This window comes from Corvus brachyrhynchos, unplaced genomic scaffold (assembly GCF_000691975.1).
Source record: "Corvus brachyrhynchos isolate BGI_N302 unplaced genomic scaffold, ASM69197v1 scaffold60, whole genome shotgun sequence".
NCBI classification, from domain to species: domain Eukaryota; kingdom Metazoa; phylum Chordata; class Aves; order Passeriformes; family Corvidae; genus Corvus; species Corvus brachyrhynchos.
Genome location: NW_008236767.1, coordinates 2115192 through 2128886, shown reverse-complemented (window position 1 = coordinate 2128886; position 13695 = coordinate 2115192). Strand labels below are relative to the sequence as shown.

Below are 13695 nucleotides of genomic sequence, written 5' to 3'. Positions count from 1 at the left end.
TCTGTGGCTTTGAGAGTGTTCTCCATGTTGCTTACTAGGAACTCGTTTTGCACAGCAGCTCATTAAAATGTACCAACCTGTTTGTGTGTCTCCAATGTGAGTGGGATAAAACATTCTGCGAGCTGCTTCTGGCCACTGGGCGTGAGCTGCACAGGTCTGTGCTTGAATGGTGAAGCCGCAGTCTTGCCTGAGATCCGGAGGAGGAAAAATAAAAAGCTATTTTTAGCATAAACGGACATTGTTATTTAAGTAACTTTCCTAAATTATTTGAGTTCATAGTAGAAATACAAGGAACGCTTGTATTACATTCTTTCTTATCACTTGAATGAAAATAGCTTCAAACAAGTGCAGATGCGAAGAATCAAAACAACATTCTTTTGAAAACTTGTAATCGTTGTGTCAAACTTAAGATTTACAGGGGAAAAGACTACCAAAAGACATTTTATTTGAGTCTATTGCTTTCTTGGCAGCATTGCAAAAAGACCTATGTAGGGTGATTTTCTTAACTCTAAGAATCAGCCAATGCTCTTGAGAAGTATCTGTTCATCTGTGTTCTGAAAAAAATGCTGGTAAGTGCAGGGTTTAGAAAGATGAAATCAAATAGTTTTCTGTTATCTGAGGTGACTTGGGACTGGGATATCTTGGAAATAAATAAATCCAAATGGCACAGGTTACGCACAGAGAAGTACAGCTACATGAGGTTGGTGCTGCTGAGCTGGTTGGGTATCTGCACCATTTTCCTGGTGCTCCAGGTTGTAGGAGGACCTGGCCGGTGATGGCAGCTCTGCCTATTACTAAATGCTGCTCGCAGTGGATTAAAGTACTCCAAAAATACAAAAAGGGTACAGCAAGGAGACACTAATCACTACCACAATCTCTTGTCCCTCACCCTCCCATACCTTGGGCTGCTGCCATCACCAAAGCTTTGCTCTCACCACCTCCCAGGCCTGAGACGTGATCTTCAACCTCCTGTTGCCCTCTGGCTGCCATCTCCTCCCTTTCGGCCTAGGGCCTTACTGCCTCCTCCTCCTCCAGCTTCCCAGCCCCTCTGAGGAGATTGCTGCTTCCTTTGCTGCCTACTCAGCAGGCACTAAACTCTGATCGCTGTGCCCAGCACGCAAGGGTTACTTCTTCTTACAACCTCCTGGCTATTTCTGTACTGTGTTTCCTGGTGAACCCAGCTCTGTGGTACTGTGGAGGGATACATGAGTTGGCCCTGTGAAGAACCAGGTCATCTCTGAAAGTATTTGTGAGCATACATTCAATATTGAGCTGAAACAATGTATTGCATCTGGACTTGAAGCATGCATAAAATCTTTAGGTTTAGTGGTATCCATCTCTCTGTTGTATGTCACACTGCAGCATTGTACTTGTAGTAGTGTCAGTGGCTTAATATACTCCATACTTTGCACAATTTATCTTCTGAGCGTAACACAGCTTAAAAAAAAATAATTTGTGTAATCAACTCCTTTTGTAAAGGTAAATTTGGCCTGAGAAAAGTGCTGTGCAATTTTCAAAATTTTCGCACAGCTGAATGCATTTCTCTACCATGAATGCTCCACTTGTATGTCTCAGGCACTGTCTGTCTCCTGTTTGCCGTTGGAGGAGGGCCTTGAGAACAAAACCAGCACAGTTCTTTGCAAAGGGAATGGCAGAGCTCTACTGAATACAAAGACTTCAGCACCCTTTAGCATGTTAGGTCCATGTATATTATAGGCTTTTGAAGCAAGTTTTCTCCAATTACCAAGCTTTGGCTTACATCACAGAGTGATCTCAAAGCACAAAAATGCATTCCCTTAGGATGAACCTAAACCAGCTGTACTGGGAACAAACACACAAGTATACTCAATACATTCAGTCCATAGTATTATAATGGAACCAGTTTAATGTGATACCTTCTGAAATCCTTATAGCACTGACATTGGCTCCTCAGGGCTAGCTATTTCACTTTACAAATCTGTTCCCATTGATTCTCTGTGTTAATGAGGCTTTAGCTATTCAGTTTTCCTTTTTCTGCTCAAAACCACACTGAGAACAGGTGGAGGTGTGATGATGAGACCATTCAGACACAAACCAGAGTATTGCTGCTGTGATATTTCTGCCATCTTCTTGCCTGTGCGGCAGGTGCTGATTCCAGGACGGTTGCATGCTCAGGTGATCTGCTACAACTGTATCGCAGAAGATTCTCATCCCTGGTTTGTGTGCTATTCATTAGGACATGGAGCAACACAGCTAAAAAGCTACAACCAACTGAAATTGCAGGGTTTGGACCATGTTGTTCTTACGTTTGTATTTTATCAGCGTTTTGCAGTTCTACAAGAGCACCCGTGGAACTACACTGCTACCTTTTTTTCTGCCTGCTTGGGTTTCTGTTGGGAAGCTGTTCTGCAACAACCAGGTGATGAATACAGATAAAAACAGGATTTGGTTCTTTATTTTTATCCTTCTCACCAGAATGCAGTAATGTCAGTGGTGAGCTCATGTTGCCATTGCCTCTTCTCATCCCTTCATTCTTAGGATTTCCCTTGCATATTTGCCTTGAGTCACCTTTTTTTACAGTACCTGTGCACAGATGTTTTTCAGGCCAGAAAACTTTGATGCTTTATCCTGTTTCAGAATAAAAGAGATCTAAGAACAAACTATAGAGGCTTGACTCAAACAACAGGCCTTGGAAAAGATTATTTAAAAAATCAGATACAACATTAAAAATTAACATCTGAGGTTCCACATTTTAATCTTGTTTCGTCCACACTGTTTCTATCCTCTAAGCCATATTTTTAGCAGGTAACTCTGTGTTAGGAGGGGAGAGTAAATGAGTTATAAGTTGTTTCATTTAAGTGAGGCATCTGCTACTGTCCCATGTTCTCATAAGTAAAGTAAATAGAAGTAACTACGATGAAATAATTGGAAAATGGAACCATTTTAAAGAGTTAAAAATGTTTCTTTTAAGAGAATGGAAGCATCTTTAAAGAGAATGGAAACATTTAAAGTTCTCTGTCAAAGCAGGAGGTTCTGTCAAGTGGGATTCTACCTACAGAGCTGTGTCTCTGTCCATTGCTGTTTGATACTTTCATTAAGTAACAGAAGGGAGAATATTGTAAAATCTTCTCTATACTAAGCATTTTGAAGAATGGGCTTATGATTTAAAATATACTTGCAAAGGGGATATAATGGCCAGAAATCAATGTGAAGAAATTTGGTAAACAAGGTACAGCACTTAGGGGAAAGAAAATCAGCATTTCGAACATAAAATAAGAGACAACAGACTGCAGGAAAGATACAGGGGATCAGAGTGTCAACAGCATTGTGGCTGTTACAATGAAGAGAAAAAAGTTCTTAAGTTGGAAGTGTCATAAATATGTCAAAGGGTTACATTTACTCCTGTAGCTGATGTACTGATCAGGTATCAGCTGGAATAATGTGTCCTGCCTTCTTTGGCCCACAGTTTGCCATCCTCAGAATGGCATTGTGAATACTAAGAGGCTTAGAAAAGATGAGCTGTGTGAAACAGTCTGAGCAAAGTGGGAGTAAGAGCCTAGCAGCCAGTTGGTCTTCATGAGTGCCCTTTTAAAGAAAGACAATACATGAGCTTCGGCTGCACAAAGAGAAATTTAAGGTCTGCTATGTCAGTCTTGTGTTGATAAGGCCTGCTGGAACAGGTGCTAAAGGGGATTGGGCAATCATTTTATCAGTCTTAAGAAATGGCTTGATTTCTCTGAGACAAGATCAACAATCTAGTGTTGAGTATTAATAAACCGTTGCTGACACCTTTTTAGGAAAGTTTTGGATAATGTATTCTCTTCTAGTGTGCTGACATGGTTGTTTCTTGCAAGCAATGGGGTCATTACCTCATGGAAACTTGATCTGCATCCTTAATGTATACTGAACGTGATCCTGCATTAGGTGAACGCGCTGGGCTAGGGTCTCTCAAATTACATCCCAGCCCTCATTTTGGAGGGTTAGAGAAACAAGATCAGATGTATGATGCTCACATTTCAAGGTCTGACTCTTTCTCTTATACTGGCTTATACCAGAAGAGCAAAGTGTGTTGAGTATAAGCTAGTGAATTACTGTCTGGAAGTTTAGGATCCACCCAGAAACAAGACTGGATTTCTGTGGAGTCTATGCTTTTCCAAGGCTACAAGTGTAACTATGAGATTTAGAAAAATCGTGGGTTCTGCTCACCTTACTTGAACAGTAGTTTTGCTTTCAACTCTTGTAACACAAGGAGTTTAAAAGATTTTGAAAATATAGGATAAGAGAGTTTCATTTGCATGCTTATCTGGAACTTCTTTGGAGACATTCAGTAGTGCTCATGCAATAATGCTCATTGCACATGGACAATGTTATGTATGTTGAGTACTTTTGTTACATGTTTATTATATTGTGTTTTTCCACGTAGCATTTTCAGGTTTTTTCACTAATATTGCATTCCAAATATTATCTGAAAGCAGTTATCAGTTGTGTGTGCTGTAGTTAGATTTTTCAAACCACTGCAATTTAATAAAGTCCTTGAATATTTGAGGCAGGAAAAACTAATGTCATCTGGCTTCAATAAAACCGTGACTCAACAGCCCACTGTTCTACAAATAAAATCTTGCAGTCCTCTTCATGTTACTTTGATGGATTGGAAGACTGGGGTTGTAATTAAATGTTGTTGAATAGTAAGTGAAATAAACCAAACCATTACTCTTACATTATCTGTCACTGCGTTCATGTGTCTCATGTGTCAAAGAGCCACAGTCCAACTGAATATGTAATTCTGAAAGACAATCTTTATGCACACATTACCTCTTTTTCCTCATCCTGTTGTAATTGTAGCTGACATAATGTAGCATTTCAAGATTTCTGTAATCATTATCTTCCTTCTACGTATCATATGCTAATAAACCAAGAACTTAATGAAATCACGTCACTGAGATGCTGCAGTTGATATCACTTGCCGCAGGACTTTTTTCCCAATCATGGGAAATTGTACATGGTTTTGAGTGCAATATTATGCCCGTGAATTTATAAAGGTTCATTAGATCACTTTTAGGACAAATATGCTCAATATAAAGAGTTGTGTGCCATGTTGAATCTCATAAAAGTGCAGATACCAACTGCATAATCTCATTTTATTGCTTTATCAAGAGATGTTAGTGTTCTGAAGTGCTTATTGGATTTTTATGTGTAGAATATGCATGTGATGCCTTGTGGGGCTACCTAAAAACAGAGGCTAGACAAAATTAAGAGGATGAAAGCACGTATTTATTGAAGGGCCTTCAATAAATGTACACTATGGGTACAGAGCCCTAGGGCTACACCCAAAATGGACGACGGGGTTTTCACACTTTTATAAGTTTGGTCCATTTGCATATCAGGGTTAATTCTCCAATTACAATTTCAGGTAATGATGTCATTACCCCAAGTTTGTTCCCCCTTTTTAGAGGCTTTGTTTACATATTTCAGGGCCTGGGACAACAAGGTGTCCTTGAAGTCCAAGCCTAGAGAGGATTTGTTATGTCTAACCAGAATGGGAGAACAGTAGCTAACAGGCTGTATGGAGTTTTAGAGTTACACACTAAAGCAGTACAGGATCTGGAAAGTATAAAAGCCAAAATCCTAAGGCATCACATGTATACATATGTATTTTTGTTTATTCATCTGTGTTTTAATAGAAGACTAATTGCAAAGATATATCTGTGATTTGGTTGTGGATTGTTTGCTATAAATCTAGGGGAACCCTTCTTCTAAGGGTTGTTTTATAGAGAGAGGAATCTTTCTGTGAAGTATTCCCTCTCTTGTGCATCAGGATATTAGATAACACAAGGGTTTAGTGTATGTGCTACAGAACCCCTGTTTAGCATCTCTTGTGAAAACTACAACACACTTTTAACCTGTCTTTCCTTTGGGCCTGGAGTGGTTTCTTTGGGTTCCCCAGGGCCTTAGGTGCACACTCTGGCAGAGCTCCAGCTGGATAGGTACTTGGTCTACTGTTTGATCTTTAAAGGGCACATACATGTTTGTACACACACAGAAATAGGTGTAGCACAAAATCCTTCTGTTGTTTCCTTTTACCAAGTGTAGAAGACCAGTCTGCACAAAAAACCCCCATAGAAATCAACTTTCTTGCTATGTTAGAGCTTCTTTGAATAGCGAGTTAAGGATCAGTTGTGTAGTTCCTTGAGAGTGTGCAGGTTTTGGTTTTTGCAGGATTTATATTTTTACCAATCTGGGCCAGCCTCTTTGTCCCTTTACAGCAGCACACATGTAGCTGTCTTCTATTATCCCTTGCTCAATATTTAATCATGTTTCTATGTTATTTTTAATTATTTTGGCTTTGTTGTTAAGTGCTTGAACGTGTCCCACTGAACAAAGTCTTTTCCTGAAGACAAATTAGGCAGCATCCTTAATATAACTACTATTAGTTGAAAAATGGTTGCTGACTTCCAGTCCCACTGGCTGTCCACCTCTCTCTGGTCTGTATAAAGCACTTGGTTTTGAGCTCCTGGCTGAGCCTACATTGAGAAGGAGGAGACCTGCTGAGGTCCCTTCTGACCTGAATGATCCTGTGATCCGAACCCATGGTTCTGTGATCCTAAGGCAATGACACTGCTCTGCAGGCAAGGGGATGTGCCACTAGCAGGCATGAGTCCCTAAGAGTAGCCTGTCCTGAACCACAGCTCTTATGTGCCCATGACCTCATGGACATGGGTCCATACCTACTTCATTAAGGGAAAGGATGTGGCCTGTGACTCAACATGTGTGTCAGGATCCCTGAAAATGAGGAGGTGAGTGATAAATATACCTATGCAACAAAACATCCCCAGGACAGCAGTTTGTGTAATAACACCTTCCTGATGACTTAGTAATACCAACCACAATTGTTGAATTGCACAAACCATGACATTCTAGTATTTACTAGGAATAGTATCAGGTGGAAGGAAAATCTAATTATATTTCCTATCTGTAGGGTGCACAGGCTAATGGAACTGAAGGGGGCAAAGTGGGAGGGGAGAGAATAGTTCAGGAGCCAAACTTGTACAGCCTCTTCCTTCACAGTGCAGCTGCATCCAGCCCTAGTACAGGCTTATAACTCCTGGACTTAGATATTGGTGACCTTATATATATATATATATGGGTGGGGAGAAATGCAGGATAGTCCAAACTATCTCCTACTGTTTAAGCAGTAGGAGATAGAAAATCCAAGCCATTAGTTATGAATAATTAACTAACTGATGATATAATGTAAAACAATTCTATTGTTAGAAATAACGGGACTGGGTTTTGGAATACATGAACACTTAAACTGCTGAACACATTTGGCATCCACTGTGTTGTGGAGCTCTGTTGTTTATAGCATGCTTCTCTTTCTTTCCTTTGTGAAGCTTTGTTAAAATCCAATATTGTGTCCCATAACAACTACAAACCTGTAAAAAACATATATGAAGTAGAATTAAACTCCACATGTTTAATGTAGTCTAGGAATTGGAAAGATTGATGGAAAATTGTTACCAGATGTGCCAGTATTTCAGTATTTTCTTTAATTTTTGTCTGGTTCCTGAAGTGTAATGTATCACGGAAGCCAATTTCATGTTGCATAAGACATTGCCCAGAAGGGTGATTTCCCACTGAGCTCTCTTAAATAGCGACTGGTTCATGCCCTGGATTGGGAGGGTCATTTTGCAGCTTTCAAAACCACAAGAAAACCTCATCTTGTGCAAAAGAGAGTCCATTGTCATGCCTCCCATCCCCTTGTCTGTCATTTACAAAACACAGGTGTGGTGAATGTAAATGACTGAATGGCACAATATGGTGCTACCTGGGACAAGATGATTTAAGTACAGGAAAGGAATAGTCTGTTAGTATAAAGAGCAGCTGGAGTTGAAATAATTATGTAATGTAGTTATGCAACTACATTTCTTGCAGCTTGCTTTCTCTCCTGACTTTGAAGTTTATGTAGACATGTTTTATATTTTTCTCTTCATTGTAGTCATTCCAAAATTTTATTCTTGTGATGCCTCCACAATGCAAAGCTGGAGAGGGCTAGGCAGTCCAGTGAAGATCCAGTGTCTGCTCTCACTAATGGTTAGCTCACTCCTTGTTTGGGTTTTGTTTGTTTGTTTGTTTATTCTCTCTAAAGTCTCCCCAAGGCAATAGCCGGGCTTTGGTTTGGAAGTAGTCTGTTCTGGAGACAGTGCACATCATTTTTTTGGTTTCACCATCCTTCAGCACTCTGCCAACATGGGCTTTTGGGTTTCTGAACATGCACAGCAGACAGGGCTTGCTTTCATGCTCTGAAAGTGCCATATTGCTGGGTTACAGTGTAGTCTCCAGATTGTTTCAAATACTTTGAACTTAAACATACTGAATGCTAATGATGTGTTGGGTGTGTGGGGCCAGATGATGAGGCCCAACACCCCTCTAGCAGATGCTGTGCCATGTGGATGTGACCAGTTTGCAATAATGGGAAGTATTTCTAAGCTGTGTGGATGTGAGCCAGAGGTACCATTTGTCTTGTATTTAGCAGAGCAGACCTTGATCACTGTGAGGGCTTTTGCCCTTCGGTGTTTGGCTCTACTCTGTCACTGCAGAACCATTGTCTTTCTTCTGTGTAGCCAAACCTTTGCTTTTGCTCATTTTTCTTTCTTTTGTTTTTCTGCTACTTTTTTAAACTGTTTATCCCTTTCTCCCTCCTCCTCTTTAATCTTGTTTCCTTCCCCCTTAACACAGGTGACCAGCACAAACTTGATGCTGTGCTGGATCCCCTAGGTGGAAATTAAGATGCAGGAACACAAAGTAAAAGCGCATCTCATGTGTGCTGCAGAGTCACCATGTATGTGTGTACATGTTGGGTGTCTGTATTCTACTTTCCAGCTCTGCTAGAAGCCATTAACACTGAGAGAGAAAGCAGATGGCTTTCAAGGAGATATCAGCAATTAAATAAAACCAGAAGAAGCATTTTTAATTTGGGAGTAAGATGGAGTCAACGCCATTTTTCCTATTCCCCCACTGCTGCTGTTTCCTCCCAACTGTTACAACTTCTTTTAAAAATAATTGAGAGAAGCTTTCTGATTATTCCAAGCCCTTCTTCTTTGTATAAGGGCGATCAATCCCTTTCCCAGGGCAGAAAGTGTTTGCAGGGAAGTGCTTAGTACTTGTATGAGTCTTGCACTTAAAAACCTCCAACAGGCTTATCCTCTCCACTTCTGTCTTTTAGTGTAAGTGCCCTGAAAATGACAGAATTACACAATAGCAAATGGCAGTGCTTTTTTTTACGTCAGGTTCAGTGACTCTTGCATTCATGTTCATTGATCGTAATGTGAGCATGTTACTCAGTACTTTACTTTTCTGAGCAGCCATGAACATTAAACTCCTGAGGATTTCAGTGCCTTGAGGTTAGTAGCTTCTTGGGAGCAGAACAAAGCAGAGGATTAAACTGTATGGCAGACTTTATTTGTCAAGTTTTATTTTTTGCCATGACTGAAAACTGTTTTTCCATGGGTGTTTTCTTTGGTCTAGCTAAAATAAATTATTGTTGAGGGAAGAGCAAATTTCCATTCTTCTGCACATCTGCTGAATGTTCCTTCCCCACCCAGAGGACCATGGTTCAGCCACAGACATAGAAATCAACAGGATGAAGTGTGGTGGGTCTTGAAATGTCTTTAGGTGACAAAAGCTGGCTGTAATTCTATTTTTTTTTTTTCCCCAATTATGTCTGTTTTGATTTTTGATGCTTGACTTTGGAAACTGTGTCTCATGTTTGTGTCTATTATGTAGAGATATGTTGGAAAGCTACATAATCTCTCATATTTTCCATTTAAGAAAATATAAAAATTACATAATACCTATATAGTCTCTTATATTTTCTCTGTAAGAAAACAATTTCAAAGAAATGAGACTGGTTTTCCTTTTTGTCCTTCTAAGAGAAAGCAATAGTTCTGAACAGCCAGTGAATATGTTGCGTAGAAAGCCTTGTTTCACTGTTGTTGTTTAACTATAATTTTCTGCTTTTATTCATGACTTTGACTTGGGGGTGAGGGAAGAAAGAGAATGCCAAAGCAGAAGCAAGGGTAAAACTCACTTGTTTTGACCTTTGCACATTCTTATCCAGGTATGACTGAATGCTGGTCAGCAAATTGTCCCATATCTCACATGGTCTTTGAATACCAGCTGGGGTAAGGAAATGGGCAGGAGCCACAGTGAAACTTTGGGCAGACTCCTGATTACCTGGAACCTCAGAAGTGCTAATGGATGCTTTGAATTTTCTTCATTTTCAGAGGATTTCCATCGTTCTCATGTGAATTAAGTACTAGCTGACTGGTCCATTGGCATAGGTATTATATGGCTTGGTATTACTGTTAATTTTGGAACAAATCTAAGCAAAGCCCACAGGTTTGGGTAATTCACATGCAAGCTGAACTATCAAAAGATCAAACAGTTGTAATAATCAATGTTTGAAAGATAGATGCAGCATCTGGACCTGCAAATACATACAGAATAATGAAAAATTTAGTTTTACCTGCGTATTCATTTTTTTCTGAGGTAGTGTATTTAAGAATCCTAATATATATTCTGATGGAAAATCTGTTGATGACAAATTTGCATTGGGTTTTAAGTAATATGGGTGGCAGTAGCAGAGAAAAATTACATATAATGTGAATACTAATACTTCCAGTATTTTTAGAAAAATAAAAATCAATGATATACACTTCATTAAACTGTACATTTTATTCCCTTCAGAAATTTAGGCAGCCTGGTCTGACCAGTTGCTGCTAGGTTATTTTTTTATATTTGTCAGTATGTATTTACAGTGTATAGCTGTGTTATAATAATTTTATGAGATGCTATGTTTATGATCTGTGATTTAAGCTTGAACACATAAAATTACTACGTGAACGCTTTGTTTTGTCCAGAAGGTAATTAAAACATATCCTTTGTATTCAGATAGGAAAAGAGACTGTATGGAAGAGTTCCTAAGTATTTCATTTGTAGGTACCTGAGTTTAAGACAAGTGCCTAGGTTACTTTAATAATTAATGACTTGAAAAAGGTATTTCCAGAGTGCAGTCTCCTCCAAAGAGTACTTGGCTAAGAGAGGTCAATAAATTAACTATATATACGGAGAGACGATTAACTGTTAGCTGAAGTTATGTGAAAGGACAGACTCTTTGTCATCAGCTCTTCTGCGAGTGAACAACTTTGTCAAACTGTGGTCTAACACATCCCTATGTTACTGCCATTGTCTGCACACAATGTTTGGATAGTGCTGTATATAGATATATCTGAATCTGTGTGTCATATGCATCATCCTAACATCATTAAGACATATATGCACTTTCAAAGTCCAAGAATTTCTGAAATAATTACATGTACCATCCCAATGATGGATAACCTCTTCCAATGCCTACCTGCCAGGGCTCAAGTATGTGGTTTTGAGTGATATTATCAGTTAATATTGTTCTTCCTCAGATTATTCTCTGTTCTGCAGTCTCAAGGCAGGATAAAACTTGATACCGTCCTCTGCAGAAAAAGCAGACAACAGCAATTCAGGGTGGCCTTGGATTTCTGAAATATTTTGTTTGCAAAAGATACAGATATGTACTCACTGGAATTTATAAGACACACATATTTACATATATTTTAAGTCTATCCAATAGAGAAATTTTATTGTGATAATGAACTGTGCTATTTTAGAGCTCATTTTTATAATAACATTGCCTTGCATGAATTAGCATAGTGCAAATGCAACTGTGTTACTATGACAAAAGCTGTGTATCTCTGCAAGATAATATTCCACCTACGAACACATTCCATATTTACTATCTATCTTACATACTAGCAATGAACTGGTGCTCAGACTGTGCATTACTGGTAGTGCAAATAAAGGTGTTAAATCCAAAATATGGTAAAAATGCAGAATCTTAGAGGGTTGTAAAATTAACAAGAATTTAAAAGTAAATTGTGACTGCAGAGCTGTTTGCCATTTCACAAGCCTAAACCCTTGTGTTAATACATGGAGTTGCTAACAAGGTAATGGTAAATTAGGCCAGTGCTTTTAAATGAAATAAAACCCGTATGATTCAGAATAAAATAAAATTGCACCAGTCTCACTGAGTGCTCTTAGATGCTGAAAGATACGTAGTGCTGGAAAAATAGCCATTGTTCAGTGCTTTGTTTAACATGCTTGCTTTTTCCCCACAGTACAGTGCTGTGGATACAAATCCTTTATCTGTGTATATTATGCAGCCCATCTGGAATAAAATTATTAAGGTAAGAATTTTATTTAATAAAAACTTGACATGTTAATGTAAGAATTTGTTTTAAATACAGCATGTATTTTCATTTAGAAATACATATTGATTAATAAAGCTGAAATGAAGATATCTGATAAAAGAAAACAAATGTTGCAGGATATATAGCTGTGTTTAAGGTATGTTGTTTTGAGATTATCTTTTTTTAGAAAGAAATGGCTTGTTTCTTTTTTTCTGATTGCTGTAGAAAAGGCATCCATTCCTTTTTTACATCTTTCATTATTACATCTTTCATTAAACAGCTTTGCAGACATGGATGGTTTTACTTTGTACAGATTATTTTTGTGCAGCATATGCTGCCTAACAACAGCGTGGCTTTCTCTCTGTGCTGTGCATATGATTTTATGCAAGCACTGTCTCATTTTCTCCCAAGGGGACTTGCTTGAGGGAGCCAGGCATTCCTCTAAGAAGCTGAAAATGAGAGTGGTTACCATGATCACCATAACGATTGGAAGATGCCATCTTTTGAATGCATTACAATCTGCAGTTTTTAAAAATAAACCACTCACAGTTAGTTATGCTGTTGTTGGCAAAAAAAAAAAAAGCTGTATCTCAAATAAATACGAACTTTTTTGATCTCTAAAGAAGCAATGACTTCTGCATCTGCCTCATTACAGAAAGTGTTTAGATTGGAGTAGAATTGAAAATAAACCTTTGTACAAACAAAAAAGGATGTATGTGGTCAGAGTGCTGTTGGATCTGCCATCTTTGGGTGCTATAATTCAGGTGTTGCTTATTCTTGATATGGTAGGAAAATCATAATCTCTAGTTCATAACCTTAAAGTAATTTAATGAAAAGTGTTTATATGACCCAACTGAAGAATTAAAAAGCAACCTGAACACGGGATGAGAAAAAAGCAATTCGAAGATGTGACACTGAATTCAGTAATTCAATTCAGAGACTTTGCTTTTATTCCCACCATAATATCGAGGAAAACAATGATGCAAAAAAGCCCCTCCAGTACTCTGGCATGGGAGATGAGTAGAAGCTTTACTGTGCACTTGCCCTTTGGTTTAGGAGATGGGTGGGTATTCTTCTGCTGGCACATTGAACGGGGAGTGTTGTCAATGCAAAACTTCCTTTGGAGATAAGTTCTTCTAATGGTTGCAGCATTTTACCACAAGAAAAGCAACATTATTGAATGTCCTCAGGTAGCTTAGGGTGATAGGTCCTATAAAAAATGTGTCCTCTTTAGATTTTTTAAAATCTTATGGAGTTTTAGGTGTGCAGGATTTAGTTCTCTTCTTGCTGGAGGAGAACCCAAACCCCAGAGCAGAACCTAAAACCTATTTCAACAATCTGAGTACAGAACCAAAGACAGAAGTGGGTGCTGTCTGTACTGTGCCATTTGGTTTGGTTTGAATCCTGAAGATACAACAATGAATGTTCTACTTCACCT

At 38.7% G+C, this 13695-nt stretch overlaps 1 protein-coding gene across 2 annotated transcripts in view; it reads left to right on the top strand.

Moving 5' to 3' along the window:
• Positions 1-13: 13 nt before the first annotated feature.
• LOC103625483 (ethanolaminephosphotransferase 1) overlaps positions 14-13695 on the top strand; it is a 55348-nt gene continuing 41666 nt past the window's right edge. Inside the window, exons 1-2 of one of the 2 annotated variants that reach the window (XM_017727435.1) lie at positions 14-2398; positions 12186-12254. In XM_017727435.1, the coding sequence (XP_017582924.1) occupies positions 2273-2398; positions 12186-12254 (195 nt within the window). In that variant the 5' untranslated portion in view covers positions 14-2272. The remainder of the gene's footprint in view (positions 2399-12185; positions 12255-13695) is intronic. The other variant, XM_008644913.2, reaches the window with a different exon arrangement.